At 43.8% G+C, this 25,925-nt stretch overlaps 1 protein-coding gene and 1 long non-coding RNA gene across 3 annotated transcripts in view; one reads left to right on the top strand and one right to left on the bottom strand.

Moving 5' to 3' along the window:
- Positions 1 to 9,035: 9,035 nt before the first annotated feature.
- On the bottom strand, positions 9,036 to 20,590 carry LOC103668405. The gene is made up of 2 exons (XR_570020.2): positions 19,682 to 20,590; positions 9,036 to 9,427 (listed from the first exon to the last, which is right to left on the bottom strand). It is a non-coding gene; the product is annotated as an uncharacterized LOC103668405 (long non-coding RNA).
- Positions 20,591 to 20,662: 72 nt separating this feature from the next.
- Positions 20,663 to 25,925, top strand: part of MRPS14 (mitochondrial ribosomal protein S14) — a 29,123-nt gene continuing 23,860 nt past the window's right edge. The window contains exon 1 of one of the 2 annotated variants that reach the window (XM_008696611.2): positions 20,663 to 20,819. In XM_008696611.2, the coding sequence (XP_008694833.1) occupies positions 20,775 to 20,819 (45 nt within the window). In that variant the 5' untranslated portion in view covers positions 20,663 to 20,774. Of the gene's footprint in view, positions 20,820 to 20,892; positions 21,016 to 25,925 lie in introns of those variants that run through there. The other variant, XM_040636239.1, reaches the window with a different exon arrangement.

Below are 25,925 nucleotides of genomic sequence, written 5' to 3'. Positions count from 1 at the left end.
GTGTGGCTTCCTCATGATTCCACATAGTTTCCTGCTCTTGAAATTGACAGAATTACTTTAATATTTTTATATCATGGGCAATCGGAGAGCTGTGAAATGATACCTCCTGGTTCTAATTTTTATTTCTGGAATTACTAATGAGGTTGGTAAAATGTAATGAGTACCTTTTCATATGTTATTTTTGTTTCTCTTTCTGGGAACTGTCCTGGACTGTTTGTAGTTTTCTTTTTGTTTGTTCATTTGTCTGAATTTTTCTTATCTATTTATAGTTCTTTGTGTGTCCTGGTTCCTAATTCTTTGTATTGTTGCATGACAGATATTTTCCTCTTGTGTTTCTCTATTAACCTTCTTTCTGACATTTTTATATGTGGAACTTTTAAATTTTGATTTGGTCAAATTTATCAGGCTTTCCCTTTATGATTCATTTCTTTTATGACTTATTTAAGAAATATTTTTCTATCCTGGGGCCCGAAAGATAGCCACCTGTATTTTCCTATAGAGGTTTTAAAGTGTTGCTTTAATACACTTAGGTTTTTAATATACCTGGCACTTATTTTTGTCCACAGTATAAACAAAGCATCCAATTTCATTTTGTATTTCTATATGGATATCGAGGGTTTTAAGCACCATTTATTGAACAAGTCATGATTACCCCTCTAATATGCCATGTCATCTCTCATTTTTCAAGTTTTCATGTATGTATGGTTTTGCTTCTAGAGTCTCTATTCTGTTCCCTTAATCTATTTGCTTATTTCTATACCAGTACACTTGGCCTTAATTATTACAACTTTACAATAAGTTTTAATATACAAACAGGCCTACCCTACCACCTCATTCTTTTCTCAAAAATGTTTAGTTTATGTTTGACCTTTGCTCTTTCACATAAACTTAGATTCAGTTTATTAAATTCCATTAACAGCCTTCCTGGGATTTGATGGGGTAGTCCTCAACTTATCGAGTAATTTACGGAACATTATAGGCTGAATAGTGTACACGCCAAACTTAGATGTTGAAATGCTTATACCCAGTACCTCAGAATCTCCAAGAGGATGTTTCTGTTTCAAAGACGTACATGTTTCTTAAGGGTTTTGCCACCTGGCTGTCTGTTTTAAGCCCTGTGTCTTGAAAATAAAGTGAATTGGGGCACCTTAGTGGCTCAGTTCATTAAGTGTCTGCCTTCGGCTCATGTTCCTGGGGTCCTGGGATTGAACCCTGCATCAGGCTCCCTGCTCAGAGGGGAGCCTACTTTTCCCTCTCCCTCTGCCCCTCCCCCTGCTTGTGTGCTCTCTCTCTCTCAAATAAATAAAATCTTAAAAAAGAGAGGAAGAAAAGAGGGAAGGAAGGAAGGAAGGAAAGAAGGAAGGAAGGGAGGGAGGAAGGGAGGGAGGGAGGGAGGGAGGAAGGAAGGAAGGAAGGAAGGAAGAAAGAAAGAAAAGAAAGAAAAAGAAAGAAAGAAAGAAAGAAAGAAAGAAAGAAAGAAAGAAAGAAAAAAAAAAGAAAGAAAGAAAACATAGTGAATTAATGTTGCAATTTACCCTAAGATGCTGAGGGCTGATCAGTGATCAGATGGCACATTCACGTTAGGACAAAAGTCTAGCCCAAAGGAATAAACGTGACTGTCGGGGCTCGAGCGTGACCATCTCTTCAGATCCCAACAGTAATGGAAAACATCCACAGGCCTCCTTTACAGCTCCTTCTTAAAAATAGCACTCCTGGCACTTGCTATCTGAGTGTTCAGATCAGACTAGCTCAGATGGAACCAGGAGAAATTCCAAAGGATGGAGACTTGTTATGTCCCCTTATTTGCATCAAACCACCTAGGTTCACACCCCAGTTGCACCACGTACTTATATGGCCCGGGGCGAGGTGCTTCTCCTTCCTCCTGCCTCAGTTGCCTGACCTGTCCAATAAAGACTATGGTAGCACCTACTCATGAGTGGGATTAAGTGAATAATTCTTGTAACTTATTAGAAACAGTGCCTGGCGCACAATAAACACTCAATAAACATTAGTCAAGCCTATGGGATGGCCACCTTTGCACTGCCTGTCACTTACTTAGTGGGTTTTTACATTTCTTTTATTTTTCCTTAAAGTCCCAGAATATGCTATTTAAATGTTACTCTATTCCCCATATGTTCCACCCAGTGGCCTGGCACAGAATGCCGCTCTAGTTCATTTGTACAAGTTTATCCAACCCTGCTTGTCGACAATCACATTACTACTCGCCTTGCTTTTTTCCTAGTATTTAAGGTTGGATGCCACGGGCTTCCAGGCCAGCTTTCCACATGAATGGAATGCTGAGCAAGAAGCGAGCAATCCTGAACCTGGCCATAGATATGCCAGCACGCCGGAGGAGTCCCTGTTTGCAGCCCCATCTCCCAAAAAGTCCAGTGCTCTCCTGGGGGCTCAGTAGGCCTGGTGAGTTTGAGGACATTCATGCCAGGGTTTTAGGGGGGAAGGTGGGAAGAGTGAATGACTGGCCTCATTTCTTCTCAGTAATGCCCATCAAGCAATGAGATTGCTAGGCTGTGATCTGTGGGAGGGCAGAGAGTTGCTCAGGGGAGGGAGGGCAGGAGCTCAACATGAAATCCCAGCACCCAGCATCATGACTGGCCCAGACTAGGCAGTCAACAAATAGACAAGAGTGTATCGGAATTTTCCCTGGTACCTGGCCCCAATAAGGCCTTATGAGAGCTCTGGACACACAATAGAGAGTTAATGAATATCCATTATGGTGATTGCAGTCATTGGGCTGCAACATTGGTATTGGCCTCGGTGAGCTGAGTCCCTGTCTTTACCTGTCTTGTAATACTCTTCCGTTATATTTGTGCATGTGCACACATCCGCAATCAACTGCTGCAGAGGAGAAATCACTAAACACACACAGCTCTGTCTGTTAAATAAGATGTTTTGCCTACGGGGACAAAGTATCGGGTGCTACTGTTGTTCTCGGCAGCAGCAAACATGTATTAAGGAAGTAAGCCAGGCAAGGTATTGTGCAGGTCAGAAGGTACAAAGAGCCACAGGCCACCAGCCTTGCCCATGAGGGAGTTCAGCGAGGCTTTGGTCAGCAAAACAGAACTGACACAGAAGGTGACAGGCCAGGACAGAAGAGCAAAGACTGGCTCTCGGGGTCGCCTCTACTTTGTAGAAAATCTGAAGCTTCCAGGGTTGCCATAAACCACTATTGATGATCCCCCCTGCCTCAAGGTAAGAAATTCTCAGAGGACGACCCAGCCACACATGTGCCTCCACAGCCAGAAAAGCAACAAAAACACTTTGCCTCCCTTTCTCATTCCATATTCAGGCAAATACCTTTCTTTGGTGGATTCTAGCTGGGAATGCTGCCAGCAAAGAATGCTGGGAAATGGTGTTCTCAGGTTCCCAGATCCTGCGTAAGGGTGGAGTATAGAAGGGATAGAATGATGTTCAGTTATCAACAGACAATTCAGCATGAAATGCTTTGAAGTATCAATTTAGAAAAACAACATTCAAAGGCACTTAACCTTTGCCAAGGATTGAGAAGCAACACAGTGCGTGCTTGAAAAGAAGCATCGCCATGAGAGTTGGAGCCTTTGAAGAAGGCTTTGGATAGAGTCATACCCTAAGACAAGACTCTGTCAAACGGATAAAGGAAAAGAGAAGAGCACATGGAGGTGAGTGCATACATTCATTCGCTCACTTATGCGTTTAGCCATCCATTCAACAAACATTTATGCTAAAAAGTAAGCTAGGCACTCGGGCTCCTAGACTGTGAGAACCCACCAGTTATTTTTCAGAAAGGAAATAATATGATGAGATTTTTAGTGAGGGGAGATCACTTCGGCAATGCACGTGTGCCTAGTCAATCTGAAAGGACCTCTGTGCGCCTTGGTGTAAACAGTGCTTGTCTCTGGCTGGTGAGGTTGTGAAGAAAGGTTATTTTCCTTTCTAAATCTTTCAGTATTTTCCAAATACCCTGCAATGAATGTGTATTAATTTTTATCAGAAAAAAAAGTTTTAAGTAAGAAGTAGAAAGATTAAACAGGTAACTGTGGAGGAAATTCATGACACATTTGTCATGTGATGTTTTTCTGAGTAGGAGACGCTTCCTTTCCCCTCACCTTCTTCCCCTTCACTTAGTTGCCTCCTGTTCATTCCTCAGTTTTCAGCTGAAACTTTCCTTCTCTGAAAAGACTTGCCTGAGCCCCAAGGTTAGGTTAGGTCTCCACGTTCTACACTCTGCTCCTGGGGTTCTCCCACAGCTGGTTATACCTACAAGTATGGGTTTGATGTCTGTCTTCCTCACCAGAATATAAGACTCATAGGGCAGGTATCATGTCTGCTTTGTTCACACCTGTCTCGCAAGCACATTGGCCATTCTGTAAATCCTGTTGGAATGAATCAACCATGGCTTTAAAGGATGTAAGACTGAAGACAGGCAGACTAATAAGGAAGGAATTATGACAGTCTGGACAAAGGAGAGAGAGTACCTAGGAAAAGGGCAGAGTGATGAAGGGAAGATGTTATGGTATCAAATCTACAGAACCTAGTGACTTCTTGGCTACATTCAACAAGAAGCAGAGATTGGGGTGAAATATTGGAGGTAGAACTAACAGGACTTGCTGATGGATGAAATATGGGAATGATGGAAAGGGAGCTGTCAAGGAGGTCTTGAGCATTTTTATCTTGAGCAGGATATATGATACAATTTCCTGAGATGGAGGCGGCATTTGTTGGGGATGGGATCAAGAGTTCTAATTTGGGGTGAGAAGCAAGGATGAGGGAAAATGTAGGGTGACTCTCAAATTTTGTCTTGGGGATCATTCTCTTAGGCACGAAGTACAGAAGGTGAACCAAACTTGAGAAGAAATATGAATTCAGTTTTAGACATGTTAAGTTTGAAGTGTCCACTGACATAGCCAAGTTATCCAATGAGATTATATGGGTCTAGAATTCATGAGAAATTTCTGAACAGACACAGAGATTTGAACTTAGTGCGGATAGTTGAAGCCATCACGTGAATGAGAGCACGTATGAATGAGAAGGGCAGACAGACATCCACATCAAAACCCTTGGGAAAACTCTCCATATTTATGGAGGAAGAGGTGTCCTAAAAGGAGATCAAGAGGGAACTGTCAAAGAAGTAAGAATATCAGATTACATGAAATAAGAAATGTTGTGATCAAAGCAAGAGCTCAAAGAAGGGCATAGTACATTGAAGTGGTAAGAAGGAGCCAGATTTTGGAGGTCCCTGAATGCAAGGCAAAGAAATTGACATTTGATACTTGGCCTTCATCATTAGCAGTGATGACAAATATATATTTACCGAGTGTATCTGGCTGAGCTTCCCGGACCTGTAGGGGAATGGAAGAACACTGTGAGTCTAGAGTCCAAATCATGATACCCCGTGGTCAAGATTTGGAGATAGAAAGTAAAGAGTGGACTGTTAAGAATATATTTCTCATCAAAAACTATGTTTTCTAACCCAAGTCACTACTGACTTGAGGGAGCTGGAGAGTAAAACCCAGAATTTCAAAAGCCATCATTATTTGTGCTTGGTTCTTATAGCCAGCCCCTCGGCAATAACAAAGGACCAAAAAACATCCCCCAGGAATCCTCCTGGTTGAGCCAACTCCAAAACCAACTGCAGCTCATCCAATAGCCTCTCTGATGAGCCTGAGTGGAGAGCTTCGGCGCCACATGGACCATGTGTTAGTTTATGTTCCAGAAGGAGCCATCAGACAAGTGCAGAAAAATGTCTGTCCTCCTTTCCATTACAGTGTTCAGAAGAAGAAGAAAATGGCCTGAGGCAAGGGGAAGACAGACTTGATGACTCTTTTAAACTCTGGCAGCCTTACCTTCCACCATACCACTGTGGTTTGAAGAGAGGTTTAAAGCTAAGCTTCAAAAACAATCACAAATGAAGAATCTGGCTAAACATGACCACAGAGGGAGATAGAAATGAGTGGGGTCTTTGCAGAAGGCATCAGAGTGCTCGGTGAGTATGTGAACCTGAATGTCCACTAAGGCGCCTCGGCAGATGCCTTGGTGGGTGGCATGTATTAGGGAGCGTGGGTGTCCCAGGAGGATGAGCTTCTCTGGGTGGACTGGAAAGATGAACAGCCATTCCGACTGTTGAAAAGAGTACTGGGAATGGGGCACTTGACTGGCTCCGTCAGTGGAGCATGCAACTCTTAATCCTGGGGTTCTAGGTTCAAGCCCCACGTTGGGTGTAGACATTACTTTAAAAAAATTAAAATCTTAAAAAAAAATAAAAGAATACCAGGGATGGTTGGTAACTGGCAGCGTGTTTATGGATGTCTGCATGAGACTGCACTTGGCATAAACACTTTGCAGATACACATTGTGCGGTTACTTTCAGAAAGCCCTGAGCTTCCAGCCACTGACACAAGCCAGAAGCTGCAGAGAGTCAACTGGGAGATGAGCTGGACGCGTCTACTGCCCTCAGGGGAATGGGCTCGCCCTGAGAGCTCTGTGCTCAGGAGTCTGGTTAGGGAGAATAGAGAAGGAAAGAGCAAGGTAAACCTAGTTGGATGTGAGGTTCTTTGATCTAAGCTTTGGCCAACCCCACACTCAGCCCCCAGTTTCACTCTATGCCAGGCTTCTCTTCTGGTGAAAGGTGAGTGAATAGGCAGAGGGGTACCGCCTCTGGGGAATTCAAAAGCCAGAGCTTAAGGAGCTGATGCCCTGAAGCACAAGAAACCTATGCTTGATCCCTCTAACTTTCCTCAAGATGCACCTTGTTGAAGACAGACCCTTCGTTCTCTTCGCTGAATAGTCAGATATTCCAATATGTCCGGTAGCATCAAAGAGGCAAAAAAGCCAGAGGTAAAGTCACAGGTGAAGAAGGACCAAGAATAGGTCAAGAATGACAACTGGGCATAAAATGAGTTCTAAGGCTAAGGTATGACATCAAAGCAAGGGGGTGGGGAGGAAGACACACACCAAAGAGGCAACCTCTGCTCATTCCATCCAGTCGTGTCCAGTCCAACAAGCACACTGAGCACCACGCACCGTGCTCAGTGCTACGAATGCCAGAAAAGACAAGGTTCCTGCACTCATGAAGCACAGAGTTTTCTAGACAAGCAGGCCATTAAAAGCCTGTTAACAAGATGAGTGCCAGAACTACGGGGTGCAGAGGAGCAGCCCTGGCCCTGCCCGGGGTCCCTTCAGGGAAACCCTCCTGATGAAGAGGGGTGTAGGTGCTCTGAGGGCAGAAACAATGGTGCGTGTGCATGTGCACACACGTGCATACATGCATTTACTATATGTCCCCCACAGTCCTATATGGTATTTGGAATACGGCAGATACATAATAAAGATTGTTGAGGGAATACAAGAACTAAACAGCTTTTCTATTTGTATCTCTCTAACTTCTGCTTTCTTCCTAAATATTATTCTTTTTCTTTTTCTTTGCTGGAAATGCCCAGAAGAGTTTCATTTTGGGGTAAGGTTAGTAAACTGGTTGCCAATCAGATATAGAAATTGCCATTTCGTGACATGAGCCAATATTGGAGGAAAGGGTATCTGTGGCCTATGGCTAGAAGGAAAATTGCCATCATCTTAATCATCAGAGAGCATTTATTAAACACACACTGTGTGTCAATTGCTGTTTTAAAGGTTTTAAATATGAAATGTGCTAAATCATTTTATCTTCACAATAACCCAACGAGGTGGGTATTATTACAAGTGAGAAGTTCAATTGATGCACAGAGATGTCATGTAACTTGCTGAAGTTCCCAGAGCTGGTACATGGTGGAGCCAATACCATCTGGTTCCAGAGCCTGCAACTCCTACTTCACCCCACCCTTGGGACTGAACCCTGAGGGCAAAAGCTTCCTGGGCTGACACCCCAGTGTACAGGCCAGAAACCACTAATTATTTAAAAATTTTTTAGTTACATAATATCCACCAGTTCATTTTCCCCTAATGCCGTTTCCCTGTAGGGATTGGCAGATCCTAAATTTAAAGGGCTTTATAGACGATCACTGTTGTCTCGGCTTTTATTCCAGTAGTAAGGAACATAAGCCATAAAAAACATGATAATGTTGGAAATCCTGGAGCACATGATTTTCTCCAACAGATAGTAGCAACGAGTCAAGGTCCTACTGTTTTCTGACAATCCAAGACCAGGGTAGAAGACAGCCATGGCAAGACCAGCATGCTTGGCCTCAGGCCAATGTCCATGCTTTGGTCTCACCATCTGAAAAATGGAGCAAATGATCTCTCGGCTTCGTGAGACCACTGCCGGATTAACAAACTCGTGTCAGTATCTGAGAAGTCCGGGTCTTCTCGGAGGAAACAATGATCACCAAGATTAATGATTCTAAATAATAGCATCACAAATGACCATTTTTTGCCAATCCTCTTGATACTTCCACAGTATTAATATCAACACTAGTTAGAACCCAATCTATTACCATAGAACGGTGAAGGATAACTACATGAAGCCAAAGGGAGAAAGAATCCTGTCAAAGACCTCTGTGGTCACTACGGACATCCCACACAGATGAATGTATTCTGCAGTGAAGTGCGTGCATGTGTGGGCCCGTTCTCTTGTCTTCATTACATCAGCTTTTCCAACCGGGTGGCCATTCCCCTTCCTTACCGCAAATACTCCTCGTCTTCCAGAAGCAGACCATCATGAGGCTAAGGGTTTTTACGGAATTCTGGATCCACTCAGAGTGGGAGACACTTGCCCCGACATTAAACCTCAAGGACAGGGGCGCCTGGATGGCTCAGTCGTTAAGCGTCTGCCTTCGGCTCAGGGCGTGATCCCAGTGTTCTGGGATCGAGCCCCGCATCAGGCTCCTCTGCTGAGAGCCTGCTTCTTCCTCTCCCACTCCCCCTGCTTGTGTTCCCTCTCTCGCTGGCTATCTCTCTCTCTGTCAAATAAATAAATAAAATCTTTAAAAATAAATAAATAAACCTCAAGGACAGACTTCAAATGTATGAAAGGACATGTCTAATCTCTACTTTGCAGATTACCATAATCTCTAAGGTTATACCAAATATAACCTGAACTCCATTCATTCAAAATATTTATTGAATGTCTGTGGGGTGCCCGACACTGCTCTGTAAGATGGGGATATAGAATTGAAAAAACAGACTAATGATCATTGGTATCATCATTGCTGCCCTCCTAGAGTTTACATTTCTAGAGGGAAAGACAGACTAGCATTCCCTGTAGTAGAAGAGAATGAATATTAATGAAGTATCACCCTGCAGTTCCATGAAAGAAGTAAATGAATGAATGGTAGTTTGTATTCTTCATGTATCTTTCAGGGGATACACATGCGATCTCCTCTTGCTGTACAGGATACTAATAACCTTATAGCTTGCGTTCCATGGCCAAGCAGTGACTTAGGTAGCACATTTTTCCTTTTTCTCTTTCTTGAGCAGAGAAGTCGAGAGTGCTTGTTTCCTGTGAATTAGATCCAAGGAAGGAAAAAAACACAAAACCCCAAATGGATCCCTGAAAGCAGATGTCCAGCAAATCAAATTCAATCCAGTAACTTAATGACTTGATGAAAAGATTTTTACTGAGGACTGAATGCCCACTGTGTGCTGTACATTGTGAGCAATCCAAGAAAGTCTTGTGACCTGAGCCCTACCCTCAGATGCAGGACAGGAAACAATTAGTGAATAACACAAAAGAGTGTATTAGCTATTTATGACAGCAAAGAGCAGAGCATGAAAAAAAAATCTAGGAACACAATTTTAATTTCCTTTTCTACAATAAATCAGGACAAAATTCGAATTCACCTGGTTTGACTGACAACTAATATACTCAGCAGGAGAAAAGGCCCATCCAGAAACATTTTTCTTTGACATAAGTTAGGCTGGCAGCTGGCAGCTGGTGGTGGGGGGTTTGGTGGGGCGGGGTGGGTGGGGTGGGGGGCCCAATGGAGTAGAACTTAAGGATCCTTGTGTTTCTGGGAGAAAGCCATTGAGAAGAGTCTTGGACAGACATGGAATATAAAGTGAGTGTGCTTTCCTCTTGCTTCCTCCCCATCCCCAGCATGGACTATGGACAGAAGGACAGGGTACACATATCTGCTATTCCAGGACTGCTGGGCGGCCTGTGGGGTCACCTGACCATGGGCCTTCTCCAGAAAAGCCCACCTCTGCTTTGTGCTGGCACCGTGAGGACATGCCCTGTGGCTTTGCAGACGTTTTCTACCCTTGAATTCCATTAACTTCTGGCTCTTTGATATTTTCGTCCCCATAGCTACTAAAAGCCATGTACCTCCATGAATTGCTAACATTTTACCTTTTCGTCAGGGTTTGGAATTTAGAAACACTAGGAAGAGGAGAAAGAAGAAAGGAAAAGGAGAAATGATGTCCAAGAAAGAAGATGCTGCTTTCCTATCAACTGTTTATTCCCCCCAAGTGAAAATCTATTAAGGACATTGCAACAGAAAACGGGTATGATCTCATCCCTGAAACCACACATAACATTTTGTTTCAGCCTGGGCCACAGGCAGCTGGAGAAGAGCGCCTGGGACAGCACTGAGTTGGACCCAAACCCTCAGAGTAAGCGTTGACTTCCCTCTGGTAAGGGGAGAGGGAGGCACCCCCCACAGCTGCAGAGGCCGCAGCAAGCAGCAGAATCAGCTTGACCACCCAGGGGACCGTGGCCTTGGGCACAGAGGCCTCGTGCAGAGAGTGCTGTGCTCTCCTGGTACTCCGCTGAGGCCGGAGGTCTGGAACCCAGGAAGGCCGGGTAGCCCTGGGCATCCGTGTCTCCTCAGGGAGCAGGCAAGCCTCTCTTGCGCATTCGAGGGGAGAGCAGAGTGACCACATCCGTTTGGATTTCAGCCAGATGAATAAGTATTGTCATCATCAACCAGGGTTTGTTGGGTCTGGCTCTGCACAGGGCTGCATCCTCGATCCCAGGAATACAGAGGCCAAGCCTCATCTCTGTCCCCATAGATTTCACATTCTTTCCAGGAGTCCACAACACATGCTCTATGACTGTGTTTCAGAGACACCCATGCAGCCCTTCCCTCCCTCAGCTTCCTCGTGAGGCAGCTCTGGGACCCGCCCTCTGGAAAAGACAGAATTGCTTCGATTATTCCCACCAGCATTGTGAGTGTGCTGTCTGTCATGCCTGGGAAGCGAGAGACAGAAGTGCACTTTTCTTTCTAAAATACTAGGCCAGCAAGTTGTATCTACAGAGGCTGGACTTGAAGGAAAAGCTCATGAGCGATGAGGAAAGAATTTTGCGCCAGTCTAAGTCTTCTCCTGTTCGGATTGGCAGTGTCCGGTTAGGACACAGTCAAAGGTAAAAGTCTGAATTATTGCAATCCAATAAATATTTATGTTACTACATACACCAGACACTCTGCTAAGAACTTGGGTATGAAGTTGAAAACAACACATTGCCTTAAGGAACTTTCGAATGAATTGAGGAAATTAGTACAAATAATATATATGTGGTAGGGGCGCCTGGGTGGCTCAGTTAAGCATCTGCCTTCAGCGAGGGTTATGATCCCAGGGTCCTAGGATCGAGTCCCACATCGGGCTCCCTGCTCAGTGGGGAGCCTGCTTTTCCCTCTGCCTGCCGCTCCACCTGCTTGTGCTCTCTCTCTCTCTGCCAAAAGAAAGAAAGAAAGAAAGAAAGAAAGAAAGAAAGAAAGAAAGAAAGAAAGAGAAAGAAAGAAAGAAAGAAAGAAAGAAAGAAAGAAAGAAAGAAAGGAAGGAAGGAAGGAAGGAAGGATGAATCTTTGGGGGAAAAAAAGGTGTAGGTGAATATATCAGTCCCACTCCCTGACTTTGCCTTCCCCTATGAGAATTCTAACAAATATGTACTTGCCTTTGTACAGCTCTTTAGAAAGTGGATGGCTGAGGCCTGAGCCCACACATCATGAGTCACTCCTAATGGAGTCAAGTAGGAAAAGAGGAAGATGGAGGCAAGAAGAGGAAAAGGAGGTGAAGACGTAGAGGTGTTGGCGTTGCCGTCTGAATAAAGTGAAAGCAGATGAGCACGGTGGGTTGACTAGAGTTTCCCCCACATTCATGGCCTCCCACAGCCTCAGAGTGTGACTGCATTTGAAAGTGGAGTGTTTGCAGATGCAGTTAAGGTAAGGATTGAGAGGAAATCATCCTGGCTTAGGATGGCCTAAATGCAAAGGAGAGTGTCCTTAGAGGAGTCCGAACACCAAGACAGACGGGGAAGAAGTCCAGGGAAAGACAAGAGGCAGAGATTGGCGTGTGCTGCCTCGAGAAGCCAAGGAATGGCAGGCGCCAGCAGAAGCTGGAAGAGGCCAGGAAGGATCCTCCCCCAGAGCCTCTGGAGGGAGTGTGGCCGTGTAGACACCTTGACTTTGGACGGCTGGCCTCCAGCGCTGTAAGAGAACACATTTCTGTTGTAAGTCACCCAATTTGTGGCAGTTCATTGCAGCAGCCACAGGTAATGACTACAACACGGAAAAGCAAACAGCTTGGAGGAAGGGGGTGGGTAGCCCAGATGGAAAAGGAGGTGATCGCATGAGCTTCCGCGCAGGGATGCTATCACAAACCAACGTGGGTCTCTTCGCTTCATGAGTTACAGACAGACTACAACCAGGTGGGGCTGCCTCACAAAACTCTCCAGAAGCAGCAAATAAGGAGAACACAGAGAATAACCTCCAAAGCTGCGACACCCCCGCCTCCCAACAGGGGTGGGCAGGCTCCTGCGAAAGATGCAGAGGAATATTCAGAAGAGGGGCTCTCGTCATCGCATGCGGCGTGCAGGCATGAAGTCGCACCTGCACTCGCAGAAGCACGCCGAAACTTTGTATGTTATGCAGATGAAGCTTACGCTCCCCTGCCCCACCTGGGCAGAGATTCTAACATTTTATTTTTTTTTTAAGATTTTATTTATTTATTTGACAGAGAGATACAGCGAGAGAGGGAACACAAGCAGGGGAAGTGGGAGAGGGAGAAGCAGGCTTCCCGCTGAGCGGGGAGCCTGATATGGGGCCTGATCTGGGATCAGGCCCTGAGCTGAAGGCAGACGCTTAATGACTGAACCACCCAGGCGCCCCAGATTCTAACATTTTAATGAGGCTTAGGGGGCTGTCAGGCACTTTACGATTCATCAGGCAGGCATCCTCCTAGGGGTCCTACTCAAAATGTTTCTTTTTCTGTCCCAGCAATTCATTAGTTTCTAAAAGATAAAATTGATAGTTAGGCAGAGGCTTCTAGGAGTTTCCTGAGCTCAGGGGGTCGGACCGATGACAACCCCAAGGCCATGTCTGAGATTATAAATCCTGGGAGCTGGATAGAAGGGTTGAGAATTATCTGCAGACCTGTGCCTCATTGATAAATAAGGATATCCTAAACCATTTGTATCTCAAACTCCAACGTACTTGACATTTCTGAATCATAGAACAGTAATGCAGCTGTGAGCCAGGGAGCCAGGCCTGGCAGAACGAGTGGGTCCACCCACCTCATCGCGCCTTCTCCTCGCCCCCTTGGATGGCGGAAATGACTGTGTGCCTGGTATTTGGTAACGCATTTGATGAACTAAACTGAACTGAATGGAGAGGTGGTCTGAAATCAAAGCTTCAGAATGAAGAACCACCCCGGGGAACCTTGAAAGGCAGGGAATCCAGCATGACCAGAGGTGTTTGGCAGGGATGGGAAATGGTGCTGCAGACGTCTGGTACAGTCATGGGCATCAAGATAAGGGGTTTGGACTTTATTCGGCAAGCGATGGGGAGCTACCAAGAATGAGGAGCTATAGTGTTTTAGAAAGTTCCCTCTGACAGGAAAGAGGGGATGTTTTTGTGAGGAAAGTGATAAGTAAAAAAAGGTGGAGTAGGAAAGGGTGCCTAGCTGGCTCAGCTGGAAGAGCGTGTGACTCTTGATCTCAGGGTTGTGAGTTCAAGACCCACGCTGGGTGTAGAGATTACTAAATAAATAAATAAATAAATAAATAAATAAATAAATACAAGAAGAGTAGGGGGAAAAGAGCAATTAGGAATCTAGCTGATACTAATTCAGGCAAGAGATAAAGAGGGTCTGACCTAGAGGAGCGGGAGTGAAAATGGAGAAGGTTAAAAAGAAGTAGAATCAACAAGATTTGGAAGACCTGTTTGGATGGGATATTATTGTCTTAGTCTGAATTTACCTGCCACTCTCCCATCACCCCCAAAAGCAGAATCCCTAAGACAGAGGTTTACGTGCAAGTAGTCGACGTGGGCAGCCAGCCTGGGGAGCAGGAGTGAGGGATCAGAGCAGCGGAATTAGCCGGGAGAGGAAGACAATGCCAGGATGTGTCCTTACATCCATGGCTGGGGCTTCACATCACAGAGCCTGTGGAGTCACAGGACTAGGAGTCGCAGGAGACGTTTCCTCCATAGGCTTCCAGCCCCCATTGGTTCAGGATGTCCCCACGGGTGTCCACGGCTCTGCACTTGGTAGCCATGTCTGCGTGAGTGCAAAGCAGGCCCCTGGTTCCTTAGGTGCTGCCTGCTGACCCCAAAGAAGCCACAGAGCAGTAAGCAAGAGCGGCCTGAGGTACGCTTGGGTACTGTCTCACTGAGCCTGGGCTCAGGCTTATATTTTACGACCTTTAACAGCACCTTTTGCCTGCTTTTTGAACAAAGATCCCTACGTTTTCATCTTGCACTGGGCCCTACCAATCATGTAGCCTGTCTTGCCTGTGATGCCTACAAAAGAGGCAAACTCAATCGAAAACACAGGTCCTGGGAGATGGCTGGGGGCATAGGGTAACTGAGTGATGGGCATTAAGGAGGGCACTTGATGTAATGAACACTGGGTATCATATGCACCTGATGAATCACTAAATCTACCCCTGAAATTAATAATACACTGTATGTTAATTGATTTTAAATAACATTTGAAAAAAGAAAACACAGGTCCTACCTGAACATATTATGTCATTTTATTTGGAGGACAGAGGTGTGTGTGTGTGAGTGTGTGCTCCTCGTTCCCAGTCTGCATCAGACTCCCTGTGTGGGGGGCGCCTGGGTGGCACAGCGGTTAAGCGTCTGCCTTCGGCTCAGGGCGTGATCCCGGCGTTACGGGATCGAGACCCACATCAGGCTCCTCTGCTATGAGCCTGCTTCTTCCTCTCCCACTCCCTCTGCTTGTGTTCCCTCTCTCGCTGGCTGTCTCTATTCTGTCGAATAAATAAATAAAAAATCTTTAAAAAAAAAAAAAAAAAAAAAAAAAAAGACTCCCTGTGTGGGAACAGGGTGAGGAGGGCCTGGCAGGCATGGGAGCTCAGGTGTGGTAATACTGCCACCTTGTGTTCAACCAATGCACAGCATGAAGCTCCCTCCCAGGCATGGGCCACTGCCGCTGCTTCCACAAGTCAGTGCTAGGGCCACCCACGCTCCACGGCGGAGCTGGTACGCCAGTGGGGTTACTAGTCAGCTGATGGTGCTTACTGAAAGCAGATTACCCACACACACCATTTCAGAGCCAGGGTTGAAAATGCTTGCATGTGAACATGCGTGTGCATCCCTGTGCCTTTCTCTTTCTACGTGATCTTCTCCTTCATGCCTATTTTCCTCTTCTTTTCCCGCTCTCATAGCTGTCCCCACACACTGACCACCAAAAGCCCAAGAAGTCTGGTTCTTTCGAGTTAAACCATAATCAACTTTCCATATGTGGGCTGCCTGGCCCTTGAGATCCCTCCTGGAGAACATCAGGGTCGTGAAGCACTACAGGGGTGAAGCAGGGAGGGTGGTCAGGTCCTAGAAAGTTGTTGAGTCAGCTTCACGCGTCAGTCTGGACTCCTGGGCCAGACAGTGTCTCTAGGGATAGGCACACTCCAAGTAAATATTCTTCTTCTGTGATTCCCAGGGCTGCAGCCAAGGAGACCCGGTATTTACCAGTTACAAAACAACAAAAAGGAATAATTAATCTTCCCCCAAATCAGAAAGGTTAAGGAAATGATCAATCCTGTATTAGCTATAGACTAGACACTAAAGGAACTACTTCTTTGAGGGTAGCCATAGAGGAGCCAGAGAAAGGAAGCCCAAAGGGAGAGTGAATGACTTAGTACTAAACATGAATGAAGCAAGCATCCCTGATTTCTTCATTTCCTCCTTGCTGTGTCCAGGGTCCTGACTGCACGTGTCCCCAAGGATTAGCAGAGGAGATTGGGAACAGAGCATGACCCCTTCCTTCATGTCCTTGGAGAAACATACATTTCAGATATTTGGGGTGAAATAATAGAGGCATATAAAGAAAAGGACAGATTAATATTCTTAAATCAATGTCAATGTTTCTGTGAGTCTAAAAGTAAAACATAAATTATAGGGAAATTGAAAAAAATTCTAAAAACATAAATATCATCAGTAATCTAGCCATTCAGCTATTACTCAGTATTTGAGTTATTTCCTTCCTAATCTTTTTTTTAAAGATTTTGTTTATTTATTTGAGAGAGAGAGAGAGAACACAAGAAAGGAGTGGGGCAGAGGGAGAAGGATAAGCAGACTCTAACACTGAGGGGTAACATCCCAGGACCCCAGGATCATGACCTGAGCCAAAGGCAGACACTTAACCTACTGATCCATGCAGGCAACCCCTTCTTAATCCTTTCCTATCTATCTATCTATCTATCTATCTATCTATCTATCATCTATCTATGTATCTATCTATCTATCTTTCCTATATCTATACCTGTATCTTTAAACATACATTTTTCAGAATTTGGAACCCATCAGATTTTGTAAACTAGAATTGCAACATGTTATTTTTCTTTTTTTTTAAAGATTTTATTTATTTATTTATTTGACAGAGATAGAGACAGCCAGCGAGAGAGGGAACACAAGCAGGGCAAGTGGGAGAGGAAGAAGCAGGCTCATAATGGAGGAGCCTGATGTGGGGCTCGATCCCATAATGCCGGGATCATGCCCTGAGCCGAAGGCAGACGCTTAACCGCTGTGCCACCCAGGCGACCCCGCAACATGTTATTTTTCTTAATTCATTTAACTCTCCTTCTACTGTTAGACTGTTATTTGTTCTTATTCTAAGTAATCCCATGGCACATGTCCTTATAAATGAATTTTAGAGTTTCTCAGCATTCTCTTGAAATAGATTTCTATAAGTCGTATAACTGGGTCAATAGATAAAAATTTTGAAAACACTCTTGCCAAATTATTTTGTGGACAAGTTATGCCAATTTATATCGCTACTGCTAGGATAGGAAATTACCCGTTTCCCCACACCCACAACAACACTGAACTTTCTTTTAACCTTTGTTAATTTGCTGGATTAAATTGTCATTGTTTTAATTTGCATTCTCTTGGAAACTAGTGAGGCTGAATATTTGTCATGTTATTAGACATTCTGAGGATTGTCTACCAGGATTTAAGTTTATAAAGATATTCATCTATATTTTCTTCTGTTTCTTTTTTTAAGCTTTGTCAACATTTAACTCCTTAATCTACCTACGGTAAGAGGTAAAGATATAATTAAACACTGCTTTCCTGGGGTGCCTGGCTGGCTCAGTTGGTATAGTCTGTGACTCTTGATCTTGGGTTTGTGAGTTTAAGCCCCACATTGGGTGTAGAGATTACTTAAAAAAAATAAAATCTTTAAAGAAACAATTTTTTTTCCTGAATTTTTAACTAATTGTTCTACTACCATTTGTTCAATGACTGTTACACCTCCTTTAACATATAACCAGTTGTGATTACATTGGGATTTCTTTTTGGCCTACCTGCTTTAGTTCCTTTACCTGCTGATTTTGGCTCCAGCACCACACGAATTTCATCACTGCTGCTTTATAATACATGGCATTGTAGGGGCGCCTGGGTAGCACAGTCGTTAAGCATCTGCCTTAGGCTCAGGGCGTGATCCTGGCGTTCTAGGCTCGAGCCCCGCATCAGGCTCCTCTGCTGGGGGCCTGCTTCCTCCTCTCCCACTCCCCCTGCTTGTGTTCCCTCTCTCGCTGGTTGTCTCTCTCTCTGTCAAATGAATAAATAAAATCTTAAAAAAAAAAAAAAAACATGGCATTGTAATATCTGGTAGAGCAAGGTTACTTGTTATTTTTCCTTTTTCAAAAATTGCATTCCCATCCATGTTATTCTTTTACATATATTTTAGAATTATTTTGTTAAGAAAAATATTCATTGGAAGTTTTCCCCCCATCGGAAGTTTTGTTTGAAATGGCATGAAATCTGTACATTAGCCATTCGATATGTTTTATAAGTAAGGATTCTGTAACAGCAGTCAGGCCTTTGTCCTTGAGCCGCTGCTCCTCCAGAGGACAGCGTGGAATGAGGATTAAGAGCATGGGCCTTGGTCTGGGCCTAGCTCTGTGAGCTTGAAAAGTCACCTACCCTCTCTGTGCCTCAATTTCATCATTCATACAATGGTTTTTATTTCATTAGGCTCAAAATCAACATGGTGACTAGAATATCTTCTCACAATCAAATCTCAAAATATTTAACAATTAAATTTTTAATCTATCCGTCCCAAAAGTACCTTCTAGCCTCTAACGGAAAGACTATACAGAAAAAGCAAAGGCAATATACCTAACAATGGTGATTATCTCCACCTCTATCTAAATCTGTAATCTCCAATTGAATATAAGCATCAGGTCAGTGATTCTCTTGTTACCCCACCTCACACACACATACACATACATAATAGGGGTACATAATAGGCACTTCATATGTATTTATTGAATGAATAAATGAGTGAATGATGATGGTTCTTCTGATCCTAGAATTCCAGGACAGTAAGGCCAATAGCCTTCCCCACCTTCGGTCAAATGGCCACAGAGACTCACAGACTTCTTAGGAAAACTCAAGGTAAAGTGAGCTTTCTTTAGCCTTGCCAAGCTTCCACACACACACTAATGCAGGAGGGTGCACTGGAGAAAAAATCTTGGGTTGTTTTACAAAACCAACCCTATTAATTAAAGAAGACCCTGGAGTCCGCTCTTATTATCTGAGAGTAGCCTAATTTACTAGCCATTAAATTGCTTTATCTCTTCTTAAAGTGAAAAACAGCCCAATAAGATACAAATGCTGTTTAAGGTATTTGTACATACATGCTCATAGTAGCATTATTTACAATATCCAACATGTGGAAGCAAAGTAAATGTCCATCAACAGATGCACAGAGAAACCAAATGTGGTCTATCCATACAATGGAGTATTATTCAGCCATAAAAGGTAATTAAGTACAAACACATGCCACAACATGGATGAAACTTGAAGACATTATGTTAAGTGAAAGAAGCCAGGCACAAAAGGACAACTGTATGCTTCCACTTACATGAGGTACGTTGAGTAGTCAAATTCATAGAGACAGAAAGCAGAGAGCGGTTGGCAGGGGATGGGGGTGGGGGAAGATAGTTATTGTTTAATGGGTACAGAGTTTTGGTTTGGGAGGATTAAAAAGTTCTAGAGATGGATGGTGGTGGTGGGTCGTACAACAATGTGAATGTACTTAATACCACTGAACTATACACTTTACAGTGATTAAGATGGGAAATTTTATATTGTGTATATTTTACCACAATTTTTTTTAAAAAGTCACTAATGTTGTTTAAAGATGCTTTCAGAACTATTTTTATAGAAAGGAAACAAAAGGCCACAGTACAGAAAGCTGGCTCACTCATTTTGTGAGCTGATTACAGATGACTCTCAATTATGGGGATAGAAGGGCATCACAAGGGCTAACACTGGCAATATTTGCTTACCTGACATGGTTGGGAATTTTCTGATTCTACGATGATGGGGGCTCGTGTTGTTCTTTGCTGCCAGCTGGCCTCAGTCAGTTCATCCTCTGTCCTTTGGGTAGGTTCCAGTAAACCTGGAACTTTAAAGAAAGGAGTCTGCATTCAGCTTCCTTCCCAGAAGATGTAAATAATACAGGGGCATTTCCTCACTTCATCAACACATCTAAGATACAGGTCTTTGCCAAGCTAATACATACTCCTTGATACTCTTCTACCAGAACCGTGGGTAGGTGGTACTAGCCTTACATCCAAAGGAAAGGGGCCTCTCAAAGTGTTCATTCCAGACCAAGGACATGTGCTATGAAGATGACCTGAAGGTTCTCTGTACTACAGACTGAAAACAGCAGTTTTTAAAAAATTGTATTTATGTAATCTCTACACCAAACGTGGGGCTCAAACTCACGACCAGGAGATCAAAAGTCGCACGCTCTTCCAACTGGGTCAGCCAGGTGCCCCTGAAAAAGCAGTTTTTAAATGGCAATGTTCCTCCCTCCCCACCCCCAAAACCCCGAGTATTTTAGTATACAGAAATCCTAGACATATAAACAGGAATCATCAATACGATCATTATCGCCATTATAGTGGACAGAAAAGATCTGCAAAATCTGTAGGGGGAATTACAGAGGAGGAGTTGGCAATAATTCTAGGCTTATGGCAAATAGCACCCTAAACTGGATGGAGGACATAGGACGACGAGCAGGTTGAGCAAGACCGGAAAGAGATATTGGTGACGAAAAGCTGGCAGGTCTGGGGAGAGGAAGGAAAGGAGGCAGGTAGGGAAGAAGGTAGTTTAACAGTATTTAAAGGTTAAGGAAGAGCAAGAAGCGAGGAGCGCCCAACTGCTCCACCAGTATCAAAGTCGCACTCCCGATTTTGTAATTTGTCGTGTTTCGTGAAATACCGCGAGAACACAGAGCCAATAAGGAAGCCCTCCTGCGGGAGGCTAAAGACCCACCCTCGTCCCTCCCCCCTGCGCCCCGGGCCCCGCCCCTCGCGTCCCCGCCGTATTCGCAGTCAACGAAATTCCCGCGGCTCGGCGTTTGCGGCGGACAACATGGCGGCCTCCATGCTGGGCTCTCTGCTGCGGACCGTCCGGCAGGTCAGCCCTGCGCCCTTAGCCCCACGCGCCGTCCTCCCCACTGAATCCCCAAGCCCACGGGTCCTCTGCTACTGTGCCACCTGTGGCGCCCAGTGCGGACCCGTCCCAGGGGAGGTCCGAGCTGCAGATGTAAATTTGGTGTTCGTAAGCCTATAACTGGTATTGAAAGCTGCATATCGCCGCCGATTTATAAGAAGTGAGTGCAGGTGGAGAAGAGAAGGGGTCCGTGGATTGAGGCCTTAGGGACTCCAGCGTTAAGCGACGAGAGCCGAGCAAAGGAGACTTGACGGGAGTTCAGCGAGGGACGGAAAGCCCAGAGAGTGTGGTGGCTCGGAAGCAGGCGACGACAGCAATTCAGGGAGCAGGGAGTTATGTGCTCAGAGTTGACAGGCCAGTTAAAAGCGCTGAGAATTGGGTATTGGTCTTAGCAGCGTGGAAGTTGTTGGAGTCTTCATCATAGTAGTTTCAGTGGCGTGACGGGGGCCAAAGTGTTCGAGAGAGAACGAGAGGAAAGAAATTGAGAGACTATGAGTATAGACAAACCTTTGCTTTGATGTTTTGCTGCAAGGGGAGCAGAAAAATGGGTCGGTAGCTGCTGGGTTAAGAGGGGGGTTTGGTGTCCTTGTTTTTGCACGTGACAGAAGTAACTATGTTTTTGTGTTAACGGGAAAGATCTTGTAGTGTGGAAAAAATTAAGAGAAGAATTGTGGAGCTGTACCTTTGTGTAGATAAGAGGTGATGGGTCTCATGTTCCATTGTTTAGTCTTAGAAACAGGGACAGTTCGTCATTTGTGGTAGTGTTGTCCAATAGAAATATAATGCCAACTACATACACACCTGGATGGCTCAGTCGGTTAAGCTTCTGCCTTGGGCTGGGGTCATGATCCGAGGGTCCTGGGATCGACCTTCATGTTGGGCTCCCTGCTGAGAGGGCAGTCTGCTTGTCCCCCTCCCTCTGCCCCTGTTCATGCTCTCTTTCTCGCTCACTCTCAAATAAAATCTTTTTTAAAAAATAAAATATTCTAGTAGCTATGTTAAAAAAAGTAAAAAGAAACATGAAATTAATTTTAATTAAATATTTGAAGCCAACATATCCAAAATACTAACCTCAATATATAATCTATGAAGATGACTTATGAGAAATTTACATTCTTTTTTCGTACTAGATCTTCAAAATCCAGTTTGAATTTTACTTACAGCACATCTCAGTTTGGATGCCAAATTTTCCACCATTAAAATGGAAAATGTAGTCCTACCCAAACAGTAAAGTTGTTTAATATTTACAGCTGCTTCCGTTTAAATTTTTAATGAATTAAAATTAAATAACATTAGGAATTACATTCCCCAGTTGCACTAATTACATTTCAAGTGTTCAGTAGCAATATGGGGTTAGCGGCTACTGTATTAGAGTGGATATTCAATAACAGGAGAGAATGTACAGCATATGATTACAGATGCTAGTAAATGGGTAGATATAATAGTGGGTGTTATGGAAGTTCTTTCCTGATTGCTTCTAATTTTATAATTAAAGATAAGTCATCAGTAGAGTGTGAGGGTATGGGAGCAGGTGTTAGGGATTTAAGGGAAGAGGAAATGGTGTGAAATAGGAGCAGACAGCAAAACTAGTGACAAGAATTGGAGCAAGTACAGTGATGTGAGAGAGGGGCCAGGGAGTTGAGATTGTATGAAATACAACATTGTATTTACGCACTGTGGAATTCAGGCTGGGTAAGGGAGAGACAGGAAATCAAAAGCTGAGAGTGAAAAGGTGGTAGGATCAATGAATTAAAAACCTCACAGAGGTTGTTGTTGGAGTGTTTGAAGGAGCAAGTGAGAAAGCAGTGATAGAGAATGAGACACGCAAAACTGAGATAACCGAAAGCTTGTGATTATTGGTAATAAACGACCTAGGGCATGGAAGGGAGTACAAAAATCACTGGAGGAGAGGGGTTCGAGGAACAGAAAGATAAAGACATAATTCCTTGTATATTGAGATCACCAGGAATTAGGACAAGAATATTGGAGAGTGACAGTGAGCCAGGATCTAGATTCTGTGAAAAATGAGAGGGAGGGGCTATGGTAGATGAGTGTGGGAGTGAGGGGCAGTGGGAGGTATAAGCCAAAAGCAGGAGAGTCAAAGTTCCTTTCAGGAAGGAAAGTTTGGGAGCTGTCCTTAAGGGCAAGGAATACACTTCCCCCACCTCCATGCCCAGTCATGGGAGAAAAAAAAAAACTACAGGGGAACCCATCAGGAGGGATTCAGGATTCAGCTAGAGCAAAAATAAGATGTTAAGAGAAGTTGAGATTTAGATTTTGATAACTGTAGAGCATGAGTTGAAGAGCATTTTGGAAGGTAAAGACAGGTGTGAGGGGGGATAGAAGGTGTATAGAACAGAATAGAATGCAATCTTAATGTATAAAGCACTGTTAGAAACCGATAAAATATTGATAGTATAAATGTAGGCCAAGGACAAAACATTCACAGAAGAAATAGTAGAGCACTAAATGTTTTAAGAGTGAATTTCTTTTCTAGCCGGAAAAAAAAGTTACACAAAAAAGGAATGAAAGATGTTAAGAATAAATAGAAGCCTGTGAGGAGATGGTAGGGAGAAAGTTGATTAGGAATAGCTTGGAAAAAGATTGGAGGAAAATGTTTAATTTTGTTTTCTAAGTCTCCTTAACGTTCAGTTTCATGGGTCAAAGTGCACCTTGGGTTGCCCTTCAACACAAATTGTTTCTTTCAGCCAGAATGATCTCTCCTAGTCTTATGAATCTTACCTTGTTCATTTTCTTGTTTGTTTTGAACTAACTATCTTCTCTCCCCTCCCCTGCCCCCCAGCTGTATCAGAATCCTGACAGTTCCTTCAAAGCTTTGCTGAAGCCCCTTCTTCCATGACATTTGTTTCCAGCCCCAGGGAGCATGGTATTCATTTGACTCAGTCATGTGTCAAATCAATATTGAAATTCCATTTGTGCTTGTCTTATTTCCAAAGATGATTGTAGAATTGTTGTCTTTCCCCATGAGACTTTTAGCATTGAATACGTTCAGTTTATCTTTTATTAATAGATTTTTTTAAATGTTGGCATTCTAGTAATCTCATTTTCAGTTTTACATTCTGTATAATGCCATACATATATTCTATAAACAGCTTTTATTGGAAGTCACCATTACTTTCCATAGCTGAAAAATTTAAGGTTTATTTCTTTTAGAAAGTGAGTGAGTGTGGAGGGGGGCGGGAAGGAGGGGTAGAGGGAGAGAGAATCCCAAGCAGACTCCACACTGAGCAGATAGCCCGACTCTCAAGGTTTGATCTCAACAACCTGAGATCAAAACCTGAGCCCAAACCAAGGGTCGGACACCTAACCAACTGTGCCACCCAGGTGTCCCTCCATAGCTGAAATTTAATTAATTAACATGTAATGTTTGCTCTGGTTTGGGAGAGACTTGAGTTTTAGTGGTGTATACAGTCTATGCCTTCACTATATTAAGAAACAAAACTGAGCTGTGTGAATTTGAAGATCTAATTGGCTTTATTAAATGATTCTGGAATGAGGAATCATCCCATCTAGCAAGTAGAGGGCAGCTCACAGGACTCTACAAAATGAAGGTTTTTATAGGAAAGAGGGTAGGGAAAGAAAGTTATTAGCAAAAAGAAAAGGATTGTTCCAGGCATGGTCACTTTGCCTTACAGGGATGAGCAGTGGGTCTTATCATACAGATTACTTCCTCTTCCTTTGGGGGATGGAAGGCCCATGTGGCACTTATTGGTCCCGGCAGAGAATTCCTGACTAACCAGTGAAGACTACTTTTGTTGGGGAAGTTGAAACTGTGAGTAGATCAGGTATTAAGCTCTGGTTTGAGGACTTGGCCTGAGTAATGCCATCTTGGGCCTGTGGTTTTCTGTTTTACAACTAATTACCCCCTTATGGTCAGACTCTCAGCCTAACAGAAATGTGATCAGAATTGAAGGCCTTAGCGCCACTCAGTGACCAATCTCAAGTTCTGGCAATTTTTATTATTCATTTGTGTGGTATCTGTAAGTCATGACAGTTTGGCCTAACCTCTGGGATATTCACAGGTCATGGCTTCAGGTTCAGTTTTTTAAGTTGGTCATTTTCTTTGTTCCTTAGATGTTTCAAGTCTCTTTTCTTGATTTTTAAAATTTTTTAAGAAGTAATCTCTGTGCCTGATGTGGGGCTCAGACTCACAGTCAAGATTGAGTCGCACGCTCTCCCGACTGAGCCAGCCAGGCACCGTGAGATGTTTCAAGTCGTTGATCATTTGCTTGATGTTTAGCCGCTGTGAACAGGCATGTAAAACCTTTGAAAGGGGCACCTGGGGGGCTCAGTCGTTAAGCGTCTGCCTTCGGCTCAGGGCGTGATCCCAGGGTCCTGGGATCGAGCCCCACATCAGGCTCCTCCACTGGAAACCTGCTTCTTCCTCTCCCACTCCCCCTGCCTGAGTTCCCTCTTGCTGGCTGTCTCTCTCTCTGTCAAATAAATAAATAAAATCTTTAAAATAAATAAAAAATAAAACTTTTGAGAGAATACAGTGCACCAGGGAAGTTATTATGATTAATATAAGCAAGATAATTCCCAGTGTATGGAGTGTACTATAGAGCTGTAGTCCCCAAGACCCAAACTATTCAAAATTAAGTAAGTCAAAAAAAGGCGTCGTGGAAGGAGCTACCTTTTTAAGACAAGTGACTTGTTCTTTGATCTCACATAAGTGAGCATCAGCTTCCTCAGAAGTGTTAACCCCGGCACAGCAGGTGGTGGTGGCGGGAAGGACCGACACCTGGCTCAGATAAAAGATAATCAAGAGCTATTTCCTTATCAAGGACAACTTTGGCTAGAGAGTCTAAGGATCTTTAATGGGCTGCTTTTGCTTTAGCAACAGATTTTGCAATAATTTTAAGAATTAAGGAGCAGTTCTCGATCATAGTCTCATTTATGTTTATCCCCGAGAGAAATATGGACCTATCAAAAGGAATAAATCCTGAGTCATGAAAGCCTCCTGGTAGGTCCTTTTTAACTCAACAATGTGAACTCTGGGGAATCGACCAATAAGGTGTCTTATTTTGCTTGTGAAAAGTTAAGAGCACA

This window comes from Ursus maritimus, unplaced genomic scaffold (genome assembly GCF_017311325.1).
Source record: "Ursus maritimus isolate PB19 unplaced genomic scaffold, ASM1731132v1 scaffold_2, whole genome shotgun sequence".
In the NCBI taxonomy this organism is placed as follows: Eukaryota; Metazoa; Chordata; class Mammalia; order Carnivora; family Ursidae; genus Ursus; species Ursus maritimus.
The sequence above is the reverse complement of the archived record's forward strand: the minus strand, read 5'-3'. Positions and strand labels throughout refer to the sequence as shown.